The following is a 21,687-nucleotide window of genomic DNA, read 5'->3' as shown; positions in this document are numbered from 1 at the left end:
GTTGGACTGAATGACAGTCTGGATGAGAGATCTCTGACTCAGTACTGTATAGGACTACTGGGTAGGAACAGGGGGATGTATGGAGAACAGTGACTCGGGGTGACATATTCAGTGGTAGTCTGTCTCACTGTTCAAACTCCTGTTCATATCTGTGCTGCCTCGTCTCTGTGGTACTCACTCTGAGACCCCAGCTGTCTGGGTCTGTACTCACTCTGATACCCTAGCTGTCTGGGTCTGTACTCACTGAGACCCTAGCTGTCTGGGTCTGTACTCACTGAGACCCTAGCTGTCTGGGTCTGTACTCACTGAGACCCTAGCTGGCTGGGTCTGTACTCACTGAGACCCTAGCTGTCTGGGCCTGTACTCACTGAGACCCTGGCTGTCTGGGTTTGTACTCACTGAGACCCTAGCTGTCTGGGTCTGTACTCACTGTAGACTCCTGCTCAGCGCACCCATTAATGACCATTAATACATCTTGATCCAATTTGGGACACACTGGTGGAGCACTGTCTCTCTCTAAACTATGTGCCTGTCTGTCTTTGTCAGTTTCAGTTTCCGTGTTTTTGTGGTCATGAGTAGCCTATTTGTCTGTGGAACAACTATATTTGTGTCCCTCAAACCTGAATGCAATACTCAACTGAAATAAAATCGTAATTTTCCTAATATGTGATCGGTATGAGATTGAGTTTCGGGTGGAATGAGATTGAGTTGTATTATTTTGCAATTTTACAGGTATTTACCTGCGTAATCCGCGCTCCTCTGACTTTTTCAGTTGTAGCGCGCAGCGCGGAGGCGTGACGGGAGACAGAGCGTGCTGGCTACAGAGAAAGAAGAGGCAGCGAGACATCCCACTCCCTATTTTTTTGTTTCATGGAAGTCAATGAACCAAGAAGAATACCAGACCCAGCTGCTGTCGTATTGGTGTATTTGGGAGAGCCACCCCCTTAAGTAGACAGGAACGGATCATTTTTTGTTCGATTGTTCACTCAGGACGTTAACCATCTTCAGCTATCCAACATCTTTGCTGCCTGTGCATTGAGGTCACGCGCATACATTCCTGGGGGAGGGCGGGAGTGGAGGGAACTGCCTGATGAAACGTTATCGACTGGTAGTGAAGAGCAGCGTCGACTATTGTTCAAATCAACCGTGATCTTCCGTCTGCGAGGGCGAGAGTGAGACAAGAGGACGAAAATCCGTGTTCCCTGTTTGTTTAGAGAAAATAATTATATATAAGCAACGTTGGACAACTCTTTCATATTTAAGCTATATAGTTATTTATCTATCTTATCTGTGTGAAGATGAACGGGGTAACGCGGAGTCTGTGTACATTTGAGGACCTCAGAGCTGATGAGAGAACAGCGGTAAGACAATAACTATTTAAAGTGAACATGTTTTACTTTCCTTCTCACAGCGTACCGGATGGCTAGACAGTCTGGCAGGCAGATCGAGGGGCGCCACTGACGTGTGTCAAATGTTATGCTATCACTATGTGGCTGCTTTATTTAAAAAAAATACATGTTTTCGTTTATTCATGCCAACCTGTTGGATATGCAAATATGTTTTACATTATAATCTGAGATGAATTACAATATTTAATTTAACTGATAGCACAATACCTTACTTTAGTGGTATCATTTTGTGCCCCAAAGTAAGAATAAACAAGAAGAGATTAATTAACTTCTGAGTATTGGTCTTAGATCCTCCTGACTAAAGTCTTATCGGGCTTACTGGCTTCCTCTGGTGTTAATGGACTTTTTCTAGTAATTATAGTATTAACACACACACACACACACACACACACCATATTAGCCCAAATAACATCTGTGATCTGGCCAGAGGGACCAGACTGCTGTCATAAGTGTCCTCTCTCTATGCCAGGGGTGTCGAACTAATTTTGTCCCCGGGGGCCACATTGTCTTCCTTCTTCTTCTGTGATTATTAGTGAGCTGGCCACAGTCAATAAACTGTATGAATGTAGGTCCATTATTTGCTTTTAGTCATTTTCAAGTATATTGTGTTTGCCCCCCCCAAAACGTTTCCATTTTTTATTTTTATTTAAACCAGCAGCGGGCAGGATTGGTCCCCATTGCGGACGGGATCCAGGCCGTATGTTTGACACCACTGCTCTATGCCCGTTAGGCATTGTCATATACCATAATTGTACATAATTGTAATGATTTAGTGTGGAACACATCTGTGAGGGGCATTGAACCAGTGATCCTTTGGTTGCAGGGCAGGCACACTACATCCAGACTGAGAACCAGGCTTATACAAGTTCCCTTATAAGGTCATTTGAGCTCTGCTCCACCTAGATGTTTACATCACCAGTCATTATCCCTGGTATAGAAGCTCTTAATCTCCTGTCTGGCTGGAGAAGGTTAATCATTGACCCTGTTAGACAAATGTCTCTGATGATGGTCTGTGTTCTATCTGGGGCCTGACCATTGGCCCACAACATGACACGTTCACCAAGATAAACACAGGCTCCTGCAGAGCCATACAACAGCTCTGTTGCACAGAGGTGCTTCTACACCTGCATTGCTTGCTGTTTGGGGTATTAGGCTGGATTTCTGTACAGCACTTTGAGATATCAGCTGATGTAAGAAGGGCTATATAAATCGATTTGATTTGAACAGCTATCAGCACTAGCATGATGTTGGCCCTTAACTTTTCACCCCCTTTGGTCAAGGTTTGGACTTAAGTATGGTACACTTATCCTAGATATGTGCCTATAGGTAACCTCTACCAGGAGCAACAGCCTATCAGAATTTAAGGGCTATAAAACTGGATTATAAGGTCAAGGTACACAGTCAAATGATGAAGCACACGGCTAGATACAAAACCTATGCTTTGTTCGTGCTAGTCGGGTTTATCTTGTTTTATATTTGAACATAAACAACTAGGGGTGTGGGAACGATGCAGCTCTCAAATTAGAATCACCCCTTAATACAACGTTGTCCTTATCAGATACAATGGAACAACAAACATTCTACACCCACATTCATATCTGATCTGATATGGTTATTAAGGCCAGGGTGATACAGCAGCATGGAATAAATATAGGAGGAATATGGTTATTAAGACCAGGGAGATACAGCAACATGGAATAAATATAGGAGGAATATGGTTATTAAGACCAGGGAGATACAGCAACATGGAATAAATATAGGAGGAATATGGTTATTAAGGCCAGGGAGATACAGCAACATGGAATAAATATAGGAGGAATGTGGTTATTAAGACCAGGGATATACAGCAACATGGAATAAATATAGGAGGAATATGGTTACTAAGGCCAGGGAGATACAGCAACATGGAATAAATATAGGAGGAATATGGTTATTAAGACCAGGGAGATACAGCAACATGGAATAAATATAGGAGGAATATGGTTATTAAGACCAGGGTGATACAGCAACATGGAATAAATATAGGAGGAATATGGTTATTAAGACCAGGGAGATACAGCAACATGGATTAAATATAGGAGGAATATGGTTATTAAGACCAAGGTGATACAGCAACATGGAATAAATATAGGAGGAATATGGTTATTAAGACCAGGGAGATACAGCAACATGGATTAAATATAGGAGGAATATGGTTATTAAGGCCAGGGAGATACAGCAACATGGAATAAATATAGGAGGAATGTGGTTATTAAGACCAGGGTGATACAGCAACATGGAATAAATATAGGAGGAATGTGGTTATTAAGACCAGGGTGATACAGCAACATGGATTAAATATAGGAGGAATGTGGATATTAAGGCCAGGGAGATACAGCAACATGGAATAAATATAGGAGGAATGTGGTTATTAAGACCAGGGTGATACAGCAACATGGATTAAATATAGGAGGAATATGGTTATTAAGACCAGGGTGATACAGCAACATGGAATAAATATAGGAGGAATATGGTTATTAAGACCAGGGAGATACAGCAACATGGAATAAATATAGGAGGAATATGGTTATTAAGACCAGGGAGATACAGCAACATGGAATAAATATAGGAGGAATATGGTTATTAAGACCAGGGAGATACAGCAACATGGAATAAATATAGGAGGAATATGGTTATTAAGACCAGGGAGATACAGCAACATGGATTAAATATAGGAGGAATATGGTTATTAAGACCAGGGAGATACAGCAACATGGAATAAATATAGGAGGAATATGGTTATTAAGACCAAGGTGATACGGCAACATGGAATAAATATAGGAGGAATATGGTTATTAAGACCAGGGAGATACAGCAACATGGAATAAATATAGGAGGAATATGGTTATTAAGACCAGGGAGATACAGCAACATGGATTAAATATAGGAGGAATATGGTTATTAAGGCCAGGGAGATACAGCAACATGGAATAAATATAGGAGGAATATGGTTATTAAGACCAGGGAGATACAGCAACATGGAATAAATATAGGAGGAATATGGTTATTAAGACCAGGGAGATACAGCAACATGGAATAAATATAGGAGGAATATGGTTATTAAGACCAGGGAGATACAGCAACATGGAATAAATATAGGAGGAATATGGTTATTAAGACCAGGGAGATACAGCAACATGGATTAAATATAGGAGGAATATGGTTATTAAGGCCAGGGAGATACAGCAACATGGAATAAATATAGGAGGAATATGGTTATTAAGACCAGGGAGATACAGCAACATGGAATAAATATAGGAGGAATATGGTTATTAAGACCAGGGAGATACAGCAACATGGAATAAATATAGGAGGAATATGGTTATTAAGACCAGGGTGATACAGCAACATGGATTAAATATAGGAGGAATATGGTTATTAAGACCAGGGAGATACAGCAACATGGAATAAATATAGGAGGAATATGGTTATTAAGACCAGGGAGATACAGCAACATTGTCACACCCTGACCATAGTTTACTTTGTATGTTTCTATGTTTTGGTTGGTCAGGGTGTGATCTGAGTGGGCATTCTATGTTACATGTCTAGTTTGTCCAGTTCTATGTTCGGCCTGATATGGTTCTCAATCAGAGGCAGGTGTTCGTCATTGTCTCTGATTGGGAACCATATTTAGGTAGCCTGGGTTTCACTGCGTGTTTGTGGGTGATTGTTCCTGTCTAGGTGTTTTCACCAGATAGGCTGTTTAGGTTTTCGTTACGTTCATTACGTTCTTTATTTTTGTAGTGTTTGTATTGATTCGTGTTTTACGTTTGTTTATTAAAACATGGATCAAAATCTACACGCTGCATTTTGGTCCGACTCTCCTTCTCATACAGAAAACCGTTACAGAATCACCCACCACCAACGGACCAAGCAGCGTGTCAACAGGCAGCAACAGCAGCGTAAAGAGGAATGGACATGGGAGGACGTTATGGACAGCAGGAGTATGGACTATACTACTTGGGAGGAGATCGACAGGTGGGCGGCCGACCCAGGGAGAGTGCCGGAGCCCGCCTGGGATTCGCTGGAGCAGTGCGAGGAAGGTTATCGTAGAATGGAGGCGGTGAAAGCAGAGAGGCGCTGGTATGAGAAGGCAGCACGGCGACGCGGATGGAAGCCCGAGAGGCAGCCCCAAAAATTTCTTGGGGGGGGGGGCTAACAGGGAGTATGGCTACGCCAGGTTGGAGACCTGGGCAGACTCCCTGTGCTTACCGGGGGGCTAGAGAGACCGGACAGGCACCGTGTTATGCAGTGGTGCGCACGGTGTCTCCAGTGCGGGTGCATAGCCCGGTGCGGTATATTCCAGCTCCGCGTGTCGGCCGGGCTAGATTGAGCGTCGAGCCTAATGCCATGAAGCCGGCTCTACGCAGCTGGTCCCCAGTGCGTCTCCTTGGGCCGGCTTACATGGCACCAGCCTTGCGCTCGGTGTCTCCGGTTCGCCTGCATAGCCCAGTGCGGGCTATTCCACCTCGCCGCACTGGCAGGGCGACCGTGAGCATTCAACCAGGTAAGGTTGGGCAGGCTCGGTGCTCAAGAGCTCCAGTGCGCCTGCACGGTCCGGTCTACCCAGTACCACCTCCACACCCCAGCCCTCCGGTAGCAGCTCCCCGCACCAGGCTTCCTGTGCGTGTCCTCGGCCCAGTACCACCAGTGCCAGCACCACGCATCAGGCCTACAGTGCGCCTCGCCTGTCCAGCGCTGCCTGAGCCTTCCTCCTCTTCAGCGCTGTCGGAGTCTCCCGCCTCTACAGCGCTGTCAGAGCTTTCCGCCTCTACAGCGCTGCCGGAGTCTCCCGCCTGCTCAGAACTGCCAGTCTGCATAGAGCTGCCAGTCAGCATAGAGCTGCCAGTTTGCAAGGAGCTGCCAGTCTGCATAGAGCTGCCAGTCTGCATAGAGCTGCCAGTCTGCAAGGAGCTGCCAGTCTGCAAGGAGCTGCCAGTCTGCAAGGAGCTGCCAGTCTGCAAGGAGCTGCCAGTCTGCAAGGAGCCGCCAGAGCTGCCTGTCTGCAGGATGCCGCCAAAGCTGCCAGTCTGCAAGGAGCCGCCAGAGCTGCCAGTCTGCAAGGAGCCGCCAGAGCTGCCAGTCTGCAAGGAGCCGCCAGAGCTGCCAGTCTGCATGGAGCAGCCAGGGCCGCCAGTCAGCATGGAGCAGCCAGGGCCGCCAGTCAGCATGGAGCAGCCAGGGCCGCCAGTCAGCATGGAGCAGCCAGTCAGCATGGAGCAGCCAGAGCTGCCAGTCAGCATGGAGCAGCCAGAGCTGCCAGTCAGCATGGAGCAGCCAGTCAGCATGGAGCAGCCAGAGCTGCCAGTCAGCATGGAGCAGCCAGAGCTGCCAGTCAGCATGGAGCAGCCAGAGCTGCCAGTCAGCATGGAGCAGCCAGTCAGCATGGAGCAGCCAGAGCTGCCAGTCGACCAGACTCTTCCGGATCTGCCAGTCGACCAGACTCTTCCGGATCTGCCAGTCGACCAGACTCTTCCGGATCTGCCAGTCGACCAGACTCTTCCGGATCTGCCAGTCGACCAGACTCTTCCGGATCCGCCAGTCGACCAGACTCTTCCGGATCCGCCAGTCGACCAGACTCTTCCGGATCCGCCAGTCGACCAGACTCTTCCGGATCCGCCAGTCGACCAGACTCTTCCGGATCCGCCAGTCAGCCAGGATCTTCCGGATCCGCCAGTCAGCCAGGATCTTCCGGATCCGCCAGTCAGCCAGGATCTTCCGGATCCGCCAGTCGACCAGACTCTTCCGGATCCGCCAGTCAGCCAGGATCTTCCGGATCCGCCAGTCAGCCAGGATCTTCCGGATCCGCCAGTCAGCCAGGATCTGCCGGAACCGCCAGCCAGCCAGGATCTGCCGGATCCAACTACCTGCCTGAGCTTCCTCTCAGGGCTGAGCTTCCTCTCAGGGCTGAGCTTCCTCTCAGTGCTGAGCTTCCTCTCAGTGCTGAGCTACCCATCAGTCCCGAGCTACCTCTGTCCCGAGCGGTCATTAAGGAGGGTAACCTATCTAGGGACGCTAAGGAGGTGGACTAAAACTATTATGGAGTGGGGTCCACGTCCAGCGCCAGAGCCGCCACCGCGGACAGATGCCCACCCAGACCCTCCCCTATAGGATCAGGTTTTGCGGCCGGAGTCCGCACCTTGGGGGGGGGGGTACTGTCACACCCTGACCATAGTTTACTTTGTATGTTTCTATGTTTTGGTTGGTCAGGGTGTGATCTGAGTGGGCATTCTATGTTACATGTCTAGTTTGTCCAGTTCTATGTTCGGCCTGATATGGTTCTCAATCAGAGGCAGGTGTTCGTCATTGTCTCTGATTGGGAACCATATTTAGGTAGCCTGGGTTTCACTGTGTGTTTGTGGGTGATTGTTCCTGTCTAGGTGTTTTCACCAGATAGGCTGTTTAGGTTTTCGTTACGTTCATTACGTTCTTTATTTTTGTAGTGTTTGTATTGATTCGTGTTTTACGTTTGTTTATTAAAACATGGATCGAAATCTACACGCTGCATTTTGGTCCGACTCTCCTTCTCATACAGAAAACCGTTACAAACATGGAATAAATATAGGAGGAATATGGTTATTAAGACCAGGGTGATACAGCAACATGGAATAAATATAGGAGGAATATGGTTATTAAGACCAGGGTGATACAGCAACATGGATTAAATATAGGAGGAATATGGTTATTAAGACCAGGGTGATACAGCAACATGGATTAAATATAGGAGGATGTGCTGATTCTGTGCTATAGCCGTGTGAAAGACATTTTAAAGTCCATTTAGGCTAAAAGTTATGAGAAGAGGAGGACTGCAAAATATAAGGAAAATAAATATTCCCAAAGTTGCAACAGTGAAGGGTGTGTTTGTGTGTGTGTATGCAGGTATGTGTGCCCTCCAGCTGTAGTTGAACTATACCTGGATAGAAGGAACACTCTGTTTGTGTGAGAGTGAGTATTGATATTACGCAGAACATTGACAGAACAGATAGTACATTTTTCATGACTATCTATTAATTCACACTCTCATTCATGCTCAAATATAACATCCATCCAGTCACCAGAGAGTTTTGATAAGTCTCTTATTTTCCGTCACTGGGCTTTGGTCAGCATTCCTACTTTTTAAATAATGCCTCATGATCCACCCTGATTCCTCATGTTTACTGAGCTCACCCACCCCTCTGCCATCCCTCCCCATTACCTCGCTATAGAGAATGTGACATCACTGTCTGGAACTGTGCAAGACATGACCTTCTGACTCATCTATGAGGAGGAACCAGAAACAGTCTTCCCACCACCAGGAACTAGTAGAAGAAGCATCAACTCACACAATAAACAAGACAACCTCATTTATTTTCCACACTAGGAACCAGTAGCTCAGACACTAAACAAGACAACCTAATTCAATTTCCACACACTAGGAACCAGTAACTCAGACACTAAACAAGACAACCTCATTCCATTTCCACACTATAGGAACCAGTAACTCATGCAGGTCTTGTTGCTAAGTATGTATTTTGCTAGGGTCGAAAGTACTACTCCCTCAGTAAAGGTGAATAGGTACATGCCTAGAACTCATTCCACAGGAGACCATAACTCTGTCATCATTTGTACAGATTTATCACCTAGTACCCCCAGAGGAAAGAACAGACAATGCTCATAACACTCTCTTTATTTACCCGTGTGCAGGTCTTATTTACCCGTGTGCAGGTCTTATTTACCCGTGTGCAGGTCTTACAGCTTCTCTTCAACTGGAATCCCTTATGTCTTAGCGTTTACTCTAGGCCATCTGTTGTATTCCCTTCTGTAACACTGCACCAATTATTGTATAGGAATGTCTGAGGGAATGTTTGTTCTCTACTCACTCATTTTCTGACGTGTCTCTCACTCTACCTGACCCCTCGTTCCTCATTCCTCACCCCTCACTGCACACATCACACCTGAACTCAGGTATGGGAATCAGACCCCTCCGGAGGTTAACTGGAGGCAGATCTTTAACACACACACACACACACACACAGACGCATGCACACACACACAGTAAGATTGGTTATGGATGGTTCATTCTCTCCTATGGAATGCAGTACAGAGGAAGAGAGTTTTCACCCATAGGTGCTAGATGATGTGGTACTGACTGGAACATAGGTGCTGACTGGAACATAGGTGCTGACTGGAACATAGGTACTAGGTGATGTGGTACTGACTGGAACATAGGTGCTAGATGATGTGATACTGACTGGAACATAGGTGCTGACTGGAACATAGGTGCTAGGTGATGTGGTACTGACTGGAACATAGGGGCTAGATGATGTGGTACTGACTGGAACATAGGTGCTAGATGATGTGGTACTGACTGGAACATAGGTGCTGACTGGAACATAGGTGCTAGGTGATGTGGTACTGACTGGAACGTAGGTACTAGATGATGTGGTACTGACTGGAACATAGGTACTAGGTGATGTGGTACTGACTGGAATGTAGGTACTAGGTGATGTGGTACTGACTGGAACATAGGTGCTAGATGATGTGGTACTGACTGGAACATAGGTACTAGGTGATGTGGTACTGACTGGAACGTAGGTACTAGGTGATGTGGTACTGACTGGAACGTAGGTACTAGGTGATGTGGTACTGACTGGAGCGTAGGTACTAGGTGATGTGGTACTGACTGGAACGTAGGTACTAGGTGATGTGGTACTGACTGGAACGTAGATGTTAGGTGATGTGGTACTGACTGGAACATAGGTGCTGACTGGAATGTAGATGCTAGGTGATGTGGTACTGACTGGAACGTAGGTACTAGGTGATGTGGTACTGACTGGAACGTAGGTACTAGGTGATGTGGTACTGACTGGAACGTAGGTACTAGGTGATGTGGTACTGACTGGAACATAGGTGCTGACTGGAACGTAGATACTAGGTGATGTGGTACTGACTGGAATGTAGATGCTAGGTGATGTGGTACTGACTGGAACGTAGATGTTAGGTGATGTGTTACTGACTGGAACGTAGGTACTAGGTGATGTGGTACTGACTGGAACGTAGGTACTAGGTGATGTGGTACTGACTGGACCGTAGATGCTAGGTGATGTGGTACTAACTGGAACGTAGGTGCTAGGTGATGTGGTACTAACTGGAACGTAGATGCTAGGTGATGTGAGACTGACTGGAACGTAGATGCTAGGTGATGTGGTACTGACTGGAACGTAGGTACTAGGTGATGTGGTACTGACTGGAACATAGGTGCTGACTGGAATGTAGATACTAGGTGATGTGGTACTGACTGGAACATAGGTGCTAGGTGATGTGGTACTGACTGGAACATAGGTGCTAGGTGATGTGGTACTGACTGGAATGTAGATACTAGGTGATGTGGTACTGACTGGAACGTAGATACTAGGTGATGTGGTACTGACTGGAATGTAGATGCTAGGTGATGTGGTACTGACTGGAATGTAGGTACTAGTTGATGTGGTACTGACTGGAACATAGGTACTTGGTGATGTGGTACTGATACCTGCTCCACTATCTCTGTTTACAGCTCTCTCAGGTTCCGTTTATGACAGAGGAGGGACAGTACTGAACGCTGAGCTCTTACTGACATTTCTCTGCGTTGTTTATATGGGTCTCTATTCAACTTTCATATCAACTGGTGTTAGCAGGTAGTCTGCTGTTTCCAGTGTAGGGTTGGAAAGAGTCATTCAGTCTCTATCACACAACTCTCCCTCTGTTCTGCTTTGCCTGTCTCTCCCTCTCTCTCTACTCTCTCCCTCTACTCTCTCCCTCTCTCTCCACTCTCTCTCTCTACTCTATCTCTGTCTCTCTACTCTCTCTTTCTCTCTCTATCGGTCTGTCCCTCTCTCCTGATGCCACAGTCACAAACAATAGCCTTGTCAATGTCCTTTGATCCCTTGTGGCTGTAGACCATGCTGAATCTGGTTTTACATTACTGCTCTATTATAATGGTAGGCTGGGTCTCTGGGCGATAGACTGGGTCTCTGGGCGGTAGACTGGGTCTCTGGGCGGTAGACTGGGTCTCTAGGCGGTAGATTGGGTCTCTGGGCGGTAGACTGGGTCTCTGGGCGGTAGCCTGGGTCTCTGGGCGGTAGGCTGGGTCTCTGGGCGGTAGACTGGGTCTCTGGGCGGTAGGCTGGGTCTCTGGGCGGTAGGCTGGGTCTCTGGGCGGTAGGCTGGGTCTCTGGGAGGTAGACTGGGTCTCTGGGCGGTAGGCTGGGTCTCTGGGCGGTAGGCTGGGTCTCTGGGCGGTAGGCTGGGTCTCTGGGCGGTAGGCTGGGTCTCTGGGCGGTAGGCTGGGTTTCTGGGAGGTAGGCTGGGTCTCTGCGAGGTAGGCTGGGTCTCTGGGAGGTAGGCTGGGTCTCTGGACGGTAGGCTGGGTCTCTGGATGGTAGGCTGGGTCTCTGGGCGGTAGACTGGGTCTCTGGGAGGTAGACTGGGTCTCTGGGCGGTAGGCTGGGTCTCTGGGAGGTAGACTGGGTCTCTGGGCGGTAGGCTGGGTCTCTGGGCGGTAGGCTGGGTCTCTGGGCGGTAGGCTGGGTCTCTGGGCGGTAGGTTGGGTCTCTGGGCGGTAGGCTGGGTTTCTGGGAGGTAGGCTGGGTCTCTGCGAGGTAGGCTGGGTCTCTGGGAGGTATGCTGGGTCTCTGGACGGTAGGCTGGGTCTCTGGACGGTAGGCTGGGTCTCTGGGCGGTAGACTGGGTCTCTGGGAGGTAGACTGGGTCTCTGGGCGGTAGACTGGGTCTCTGGGCGGTAGGCCGGGTCTCTGGGCGGTAGGCCGGGTCTCTGGGCGGTTGGCCGGGTCTCTGGGCGGTAGGCCGGGTCTCTGGGCGGTAGGCCGGGTCTCTGGGCGGTAGGCCGGGTCTCTGGGCGGTAGGCTGGGTCTCTGGGCGGTAGGCTGGGTCTCTGGGCGGTAGGCTGGGTCTCTGGGCGGTAGGCTGGGTCTCTGGGCGGTTGGCTGGGTCTCTGGGCGGTTGGCTGGGTCTCTGGGCGGTAGGCTGGGTCTCTGGGCGGTAGGCTGGGTCTCTGGGCGGTTGGCTGGGTCTCTGGGCGGTTGGCTGGGTCTCTGGGCGGTAGGCTGGGTCTCTGGGCGGTAGGCTGGGTCTGTGTTGCAATAGTCTGTTTTCCCTGTGGATGGCTGTCATTACCCGATCCTGGTTGTTTGTGATAGTGTAGTAGGTCAAGGTGTGTCTGTTTGGTGGTGGATTAGGTGAACCTTTGTCTGTTTCTCTATTTTGTTTGATTTATTTCACCTTTATTTAACCAGGTAGGCCAGTTGAGAACAAGTTCTCATTTACAACTGCGACCTGGCCAAGATAAAGCAAAGCAGTGCGACACAAACAACACAGAGTTACACATGGAATAAACAAACATACAGTCAATAACACAATAGAGAAAACAAGTCTATATACAGTGTGTGCAAATGAGGTAAGATAAGGGAGTTAAGGCAATAAATAGGCCATAGTGGTGAAAAATTACAATATAGCAATTAAACACTTGAGTGATAGATGTGTAGAAGATGAATGTGCAAGTAGAGATACGGGGGTGCAAAGGAGCAAAAAAATAAATAACAGTATGGGGTCGAGGTAGTTGGATGGCCTATTTACAGATGGGCTATGTACAGGTGCAGTGATCTGTGAGCTGCTCTGACAGCTGGTGCTTAAAGTTAGTGAGATATGGGTCTCCAGCTTTAGTGAATTTTGCAATTCGTTCCAGTCATTGGCAGCAGAGAACTGGAAGGAAAGGTGTCCAAAAGAGGAATTAGCTTTGGGGGTGACCAGTGAAATATACCTGCTACGGGTGGGTGCTGCTATAGTGACCAGTGAGCTGAGATAAGGTGGGGCTTTACCTAGCAAAGACTTATAGATGACCTGGAGCCAGTGGGTTTGGCGATGATGGTTTCTATATGAGAGGCCAGGGGACCTGTCTCTAGGGACACATTACTGTTCATCTAACAGAACATTCTCTCTTTATTTCTCTCTACTCTCTACTCTTTCTCCCTGTCTCTCTCCCTGTCTCTCTCTCTCTCTCTCTCTCTCTCTCTCTCTCTCTCTCTCTCTCACTCTCTCACTCTCTCAATTCAATGTTCAATCTCTACTCGCTGTCTCTCACTTCTCTCCCTCTGTCTCTCTGCTGGTCTTTGTCTCTCTCATCATTTTTTCTCTTTCTTTATATTGCTGGATTAGTCCTACTGTCAGGTGGCAATGGATAGAATTGAGAGATAGATGGTGGGATGGTGAGAGGGGGAGGGTTGTTTGCACTCAGTTGGCAGTCTGATCTGACTGCATGTGTATTTGTTGAGTGTGTGTCCTGTCCTAACAGGTGGTAGAGGTCGACCGATTAATCGGAATGGCCGATTAATTAGGGCCAATTTCAGGTTGTCATAACAATCGGAAATCGGTAATTTTGGACGCCTATTTTTTTAATTTTTAATTTAATTTATTTTTTATACCTTTATTTAATCTTTATTTCACTAGTCAGTTAAGAACACATTCTTATTTTCAATGACGGCCTAGGAACGGTGGGTTAACTGCCTTGTTCAGGGGCAGAACCACAGATCTTTACCTTGTCAGCTCAGGGATTCAATCTTGTAACCTTACGGTTAACTAGTCCAACACTCTAACCACCTGCCTCACGAGGAACCCGCCTGTTACGCGAATGCAGTAAGAAGCCAAGGTAAGTTGCTAGCTAGCATGAAACTTATCTTATAGAAAACAATCAATCAATCATAATCATCATAATCACTACACACTACACAACACATGGTTGATGATATTACTAGTTTATCTAGCGTGTCCTGCGTTGCAGTGCAGTGCGCATTCGCGAAAAAGGACTGTCGTTGCTCCAACGTGTACCTAACCATAAACACCAATGCCTTTCGTAAAATCAATACACAGAAGTATATATTTTTAAACCTGCATATTTAGCTAAAAGAAATCCAGGTTAGCAGGCAATATTTACCAGGTGAAATTGTGTCACTTGTGTCACGTTTATTGCACGCAGAGTCAGGGTATATGCAACAGTTTGTGCCGCCTGGCACATCGCAAACTAATTTGCCAGAATTTTACGTAATCATGACATAACATTGAAGGTTGTGCAATGTAACAGGAATATTTAGACTGATGGATGCTGCCCGTTAGATAAAATACGTAACGGTTCCGTATTTCACTGAAAGAATAAATGTCTTGTTTTCGAGATGATAGTTTCTGGATTCGACCATATTAATGACCTACGGCTCTCATTTCTGTGTGTTATTATGTTATAATTAAGTCTATGATTTGATAGAGCAGTCTGACTGAGCGATCTTAGACACCAGCAGGCTCATAAGCATTTATTCAAACAGCACTTTCATGCGTTTTGCCAGCAGCTCTGCTGTTTATGACTTCAAGCCTATTAACTCCCGAGATTAGGCTGGTGTAACGATGTGAAATGGCTAGCTAGTTAGCGGGGTGCGCGCTAATAGCGTTTCAAACGTCACTCGCTCTGAGACTTGGAGTAGTTGTTCCCCTTGCTCTGCATGGGTAACGCTGCTTCGAGGGTGGCTGTTGTCAATGTGTTCCTGGTTCGAGCCCAGGTAGGAGCGAGGAGAGGGACGGAAGCTATACTGTTACACTGGCAATACTAAAGTGCCTATAAGAACATCCAATAGTCAAAGGTATATGAAATACAAATGGTATAGAGAGAAATAGTCCTATAATTCCTATAACAACTACAACCTAAAACTTCTTACCTGGGAATATTGAAGACTCATGTTAAACGGAACCACCAGCTTTCATATGTTCTCATGTTCTGAGCAAGGAACTTAAACATTAGCTTTTTTACATGGCACATATTGCACTTTTACTTTCTTCTCCAACACTTTGTTTTTGCATTATTTAAACCAAATGGAACATGTTTCATTATTTATTTGAGGCTAAATTGATTTTATTGATGTATTATATTAAGTTAAAATAAGTGTTCATTCAGTGTTGTTGTAATTGTCATTATTACAAATACATTTAAAAAATCGTCCATTTAATCGGTATCGGCGTTGAAAAAGCATAATCGGTCGACCTCTAGTCAGTGGTACCCGTGTCTGTCTGTCATACACCACTTCTCTCCAACAACACAATCATCATCGTTACGCAACACAGATACCTGTTATTACCTCATTTCTACTGAGACACACGGGTAGTGTGTACTGTATGTGCCAGATATGCCCGCTGGCGCTGCCCATGGCTACCACACTGACTTCATACTTCATACCATTTGGTTAAGTGTTGAAATCTTTCATATAAGTATCCCGAAAATCACCTACCCATTCTTAACACATACTGTCAGTGCGAGTCAGTAGTGAGGAATGAGACATTTAGTGGGTGGTTTCTGGGTAATGGTTTTAAAATGGGCGCTGATGAAAGGAGGCTTTGTGATGCACTACTCTGGTGCGTCAACACAAAGCTGGCAGTGTAGAGAGCTACAGAGAACGTCAACATACCTCACATACTCTAACTCTCCTAACTGGCCTGACTGGATGGGTCAAAACAACACAGTCAATATTCAACGGAACAGTAGCTAACCACACAGTGTGTTTCCATGGGTTCAAACACTTTACAACACCACAGTATTTGCTGTGTCTGTCTTGTCTCAGAGTTAACTTGAGTTTAGACTTCAGGACACAGAAATGTACACAGAGGAGAGTAAAGAGAACATGATGTGTTGTTGGTTTCCAGGTAGTCTGGTTTATCATCTCTATAACCCTGCTCCCTCAGCCTCATGCAGACACACAACCACACACACATCCCTCTCAGCTGGTAATATGGGGGTTCCCTGTCCAGTGAGACACACAACCACACACAAACAACCACACACACATCCCTCTCAGCTGGTAATATGGGGATTCCCTGTCCAGCGAGACACACAACCACACACACATCCCTCTCAGCTGGTAATATGGAGATTCCCTGTCCAGCGAGACACACAACCACACACACACACACAACCACACACACATCCCTCTCAGCTGGTAATATGGGGATTCCCTGTCCAGCGAGACACACAACTACACACACATTCCTCTCAGCTGGTAATATGGGGATTCCCTGTCCAGCGAGACACACAACTACACACACATCCCTCTCAGCTGGTAATATGGAGATTCCCTGTCCAGCGAGACACACAACAAGACCTCACTGCCCTCATAGCGACTCATGGAACAGTTTTATGTGTGTGAGAAGAGAGAGTTTAGGTTTCTGTATATTTGTGTGTGTGTGTGTGTGTGTGTGTGTGTGTGTGTGTGTGTATTTTCACCCGGACACACTCTTCCTAAGTTGCATTGTTTTGGAGCCAGATTTAGTTTATGGTTACTGGGAGACTTGGTTACCATGGAAATGTTCCATCCCACTTCAGTACAGTTTTTCTGCCCACTGTCTCCCAGAATTCTAATGGAGATTCCTATTGGTGCTGGCATCGATCTGGAACGCCATTCAAATGGAACATTCTGTCTCTGAGCAACTTTATGCTTCTGTTCTCTCTCTTTCTTTCTCTCTCTAACCACTGGCTCCCTACACACTAGTTGACTGGGTACTGGCCTCCAGTCAGTCTCTCTCTCTAACCACTGGCTCCCTACACACTAGGTGACTGGGTACTGGCCTCCAGTCAGTCTCTCTCTCCCTCCCACCTTCCCTCTTCCTCTCTGCCCTACACAGTATTACTCAGTTTCTCCTCCCTCTTTTTCCCCTCCTCCATTTCCAGTAGTTCCCTCCTTCCCCCCCATCCCTCTCTCTCTCCATCCCATAACGGGCTCTTTGTAACTGCTTCTCATTTCGTCTTTTCTTCGTCTCGTTCGTCAGGATGGGTGCAGGAGACTGAGGCTGACTCTCCACCAGCAGAACCAGGTCGGGAGGATCACAGAACAACCCAGGAGCAAGGTAAGAACCTAGAACCATGACCTAGAACCCTAACCTCTAAACCAGACCTAGACCCTCAACACACACCTAGAATTCTGTCTGCATTAGCCGACTCCTACAATTACAACAGAGGGGACAGGAAGGAAGTCATGGAACTCCGTCCCTGGATGGATGGAATTGTATCCCTATGTGTAATATGTGGATAAAAGTCCTTGGCAGAACATAATTCTGAACCTGCACTGTTACTGTAAATGAATATACATACATAGTGTTAAGCCCTTCTGAACTGGCTGAGGGTTTTAGTGTGTTTTAGTGGACCAGGGGATGGCTGGGGTCACTGTCCCTAACACACTTTGATAGTGTGTTGAATCAGAAAAGAGTAGCACACACACACACACACACACACACACACACACACACACACACACACACAAGGTGCTAGTTCACACACAGACTCACAAACAGGTCATAAAATGTCATGGCTGCCATCCGGTTTCCATCAGAGTCTTATGCAACTGTTTTTAAGACTATTCTTAAGACAGCAGTGTTGGAGAGGAGAGACAGACCACTGCCAAGCTTACTAAACTTATACAGTGTATCTCTCTCTCTCTCTATTGCTTTCTGTCTCTCTCTCTCTTGCTTTCTCTCTTGCTTTCTCTCTTGCTTTCTCTCTCTCTCTTGCTTTCTCTCTTGCTTTCTCTCTCTCTCTTACTTTCTCTCTCTCTCTGTCTCTCTCTCTTGCTTTCTCTCTCTCTCTCTTGCTTTCTCTCTCTCTCTCTCTCTCTTGCTTTCTCTCTCTCTCTCTCTTGCGTTCTCTCTCTCTCTTGCTTTCTCTCTCTCTCTCTCTCTCTCTTGCTTTCTCTCTCTCTCTTGCTTTCTCTCTCTCTCTCTCTTGCTTTCTCTCTTGCTTTCTCTCTCTTGCTTTCTCTCTCTCTCTCTCTTGCTTTCTCTCTCTTGCTTTCTCTCTCTCTCTCTCTCTCTCTTGCTTTCTCTCTTGCTTTCTCTCTTGCTTTCTCTCTTGCTTTCTCTCTCTCTCTTGCTTTCTCTCTTGCTTTCTCTCTCTTGCTTTCTCTCTCTCTCTCTCTTGCTTTCTCTCTTGCTTTCTCTCTCTCTCTTGCTTTCTCTCTCTCTCCCTCTCTCTCTCTCCCTCTCTCTCTCCCTCTCTCTCTTTCTTTCTTTCTTTCTTTCTTTCTTTCTTTCTTTCTTTCTTTCTTTCTTTCTTTCTTTCTTTCTTTCTTTGACCAGTCCCACAGAAGTTTAGAGTTTATGGAATGGTGGTGATCACCATAGCAATCTGGGCTAAATGTAATGTCTACTGATTATGGGGGCTTTATACACACACACAGGAGCACTGCTGACACACACACAAACACAGGAATCCTGTATACACAGATAAATAGTTTCCAGAGTTTGTTCTTGAAGCGGTGGACCTAAATGACAGATGTGTGTTATAATGCTGTACACATTCTACAACTCCCCTTCTGTTTTAGAGGACCACCATTAGTTTCTAACCTGTTTCATTCTGGTTAGTACATTTTCTGACGGTCAGTTTGTGTCAGACATTCTCAGTGCTAATCTGAGTATCATACCTACTACTGTATATGGGAATGAATGGAACATCTTGATGTCATATCCTGTTGGTCCGTCACTGAGTGTTCTTCCCAATCTAGTGTTGCAACACGAAACTCCTCTCACACATTCATGTCACCACACTCAGAATCACTTCATGTTCACACATGCTGGAGGCTTGGAAATATTTTCACACTATTCCAAGTATCATAAACTCCCCTCCCTCCCTGATTTTTCAGCCAATCGGACGAGCATTTGCTCTGGTGCAGCCAACCAGTGATAGGCCTGCACTGAAGCCTGAACCAATCAAACCCTCTGAGGAGAAGACTGAAAAGGTTGAGGTCATCAAGGTGGGTGGGGCTTAATGTTTGAGGGTGTGTGTGTTACCAGGGTGTGTAATGTGTAATGTGTGTGTAATACGTCTGTGTTCCATGTGTTGCAGGTGTATCTGGAGGATCGTAGACAGGAGCAGCAGAGACACCAGCAGAGCCTCAAGATGTTGTCAGATGAAGTCTCCCAGATACAGGAGGTAAGACACATTCTCTCTCTCTCACTTTCTCTCTCTGTGTGTGAGTCTGTCAGTAACGTGTGTGTGTGTGTGTGTGTGTGTGTGTGTGTGTGTGTGTGTGTGTGTGTGTGTGTGTGTGTGTGTGTGTGTGTGTGTGTGTGTGTGTGTGTGTGTGTGTGTGTGTGTTGCACAGGTGAGATACTGTCTGAAGACCCTGAGGGAACAGATGGCAACCAAGAACAAAGGACAACACAAGGTATGTGCACACATTTATAATGTTTATGTGTACATGTGTTGTTAAGGAACACATTTATAATGTTTATGTGTACATGTGTTGTTATGGAACACATTTATAATGTTTATGTGAACATGTGTTGTTAAGGAACACATTTATAATGTTTATGTGTACATGTGTTGTTAAGGAACACATTTATAATGTTTATGTGTACATGTGTTGTTAAGGAACACATTTATAATGTTTATGTGAACACGTGTTGTTAATGTGTACATGTGTTGTTAAGGAACACATTTATAATGTTTATGTGTACATGTGTTGTTATGGAACACATTTATAATGTTTATGTGAACATGTGTTGTTAAGGAACACATTTATAATGTTTATGTGTACATGTGTTGTTAAGGAACACATTTATAATGTTTATGTGAACATGTGTTGTTAAGGAACACATTTATAATGTTTATGTGGACACGTGTTGTTAAGGAACACATTTATAATGTTTATGTGTACATGTGTTGTTAAGGAACACATTTATAATGTTTATGTGTACATGTGTTGTTAAGGAACACATTTATAATGTTTATGTGAACATGTGTTGTTAAGGAACACATTTATAATGTTTATGTGAACATGTGTTGTTAAGGAACACATTTATAATGTTTATGTGTACATGTGTTGTTAAGGAACACATTTATAATGTTTATGTGTACATGTGTTGTTATGGAACACATTTATAATGTTTATGTGTACATGTGTTGTTAAGGAACACATTTATAATGTTTATGTGTACATGTGTTGTTAAGGAACACATTTATAATGTTTATGTGTACATGTGTTGTTAAGGAACACATTTATAATGTTTATGTGAACATGTGTTGTTAAGGAACACATTTATAATGTTTATGTGTACACGTGTTGTTAAGGAACACATTTATAATGTTTATGTGAACACGTGTTGTTAAGGAACACATTTATAATGTTTATGTGGACACGTGTTGTTAAGGAACACATTTATAATGTTTATGTGGACACGTGTTGTTAAGGAACACATTTATAATGTTTATGTGTACATGTGTTGTTAAGGAACACATTTATAATGTTTATGTGAACATGTGTTGTTAAGGAACACATTTATAATGTTTATGTGTACACGTGTTGTTAAGGAACACATTTATAATGTTTATGTGGACACGTGTTGCTATGGAACACATTTATAATGTTTATGTGAACACATGTTGCTATGGAACACATTTATAATGTTTATGTGAACACATGTTGCTATGGAACACATTTATAATGTTTATGTGAACACGTGTTGCTATGGAACCAGTTGTTTAGTGTCATCATTAATTTTGATACCTACTGATGACATATGCAATATGTTTGTCTCATATCGCTTCTCGTTCTCTCCATCCCTCACTATTCCCTCTCTTTCTTCATCCTTCTCTCCCCCCAGTTTCTTGCTAGTGGCTACGGAGTCAGCACTCCCTCCAATCAGAACATCTCTTCTTCCTCAAAGGGAGGAGCTAAAGATGATGGGCAGGTGAGGGGCTTTTCACATGCCCTATACACACAGGTTAATGTGGGGGGGGGGTGTGTGTGTGTGTGAGAGAGAGCTTATGTGTGCGTCTAACACCTACATATCAAGTCTTAGACTGACCCAGTTCGAAGAGATTGGCATGGTTCAGTGTGTGTGTGTGTGTGTCCCCATTTTAGTATGAGTGTATTCACAAATACAGAGAGGGAGAGGAACATCCCCCAGGAGAGAGATCTGGAAGGCCTGGTACATTCCGTCCTTCCTCTCCTCCTGTGTTGTTGAGTGTGTTTGTGTTCTTCTCCCTCCATTGTTCTACATTCCCCAGATGACTGCCTGTTTAATAGCTTTGGTTTAGTCTCGAGGCCAAACAGGTAATGGGCGTTCCCAAGGCTATTCATGTCAGGATTCAGGATCCTTTTCAGAAGAGTGAATAGGGCTGACTTTAACAGTTTGTGTGTGTGCAGCTTGTGAATGACGCATGAGTAGCAGTTGGCGT

The 21,687-nt window shown here is 45.6% G+C and overlaps 1 protein-coding gene across 1 annotated transcript in view; it reads left to right on the top strand.

The window, feature by feature from the left end:
• The first annotated feature begins 801 nt into the window (after window positions 1–801).
• The window catches only part of LOC139388071 (tuftelin-like), a 30,195-nt gene continuing 9,309 nt past the window's right edge, over window positions 802–21,687 (top strand). The window contains exons 1-6 of the mRNA XM_071134597.1: window positions 802–1,361; window positions 17,283–17,360; window positions 19,148–19,258; window positions 19,351–19,437; window positions 19,610–19,672; window positions 21,111–21,197. Of these exons, the coding sequence (XP_070990698.1) occupies window positions 1,299–1,361; window positions 17,283–17,360; window positions 19,148–19,258; window positions 19,351–19,437; window positions 19,610–19,672; window positions 21,111–21,197 (489 nt within the window). The 5' untranslated portion in view covers window positions 802–1,298. The remainder of the gene's footprint in view (window positions 1,362–17,282; window positions 17,361–19,147; window positions 19,259–19,350; window positions 19,438–19,609; window positions 19,673–21,110; window positions 21,198–21,687) is intronic.

Source organism: Oncorhynchus clarkii, chromosome 3, assembly GCF_045791955.1.
Source record: "Oncorhynchus clarkii lewisi isolate Uvic-CL-2024 chromosome 3, UVic_Ocla_1.0, whole genome shotgun sequence".
Lineage (NCBI taxonomy): Eukaryota > Metazoa > Chordata > Actinopteri > Salmoniformes > Salmonidae > Oncorhynchus > Oncorhynchus clarkii.
Note: the sequence above shows the minus strand (reverse complement) of the source record. Positions and strands in the feature narration are given on the sequence as shown.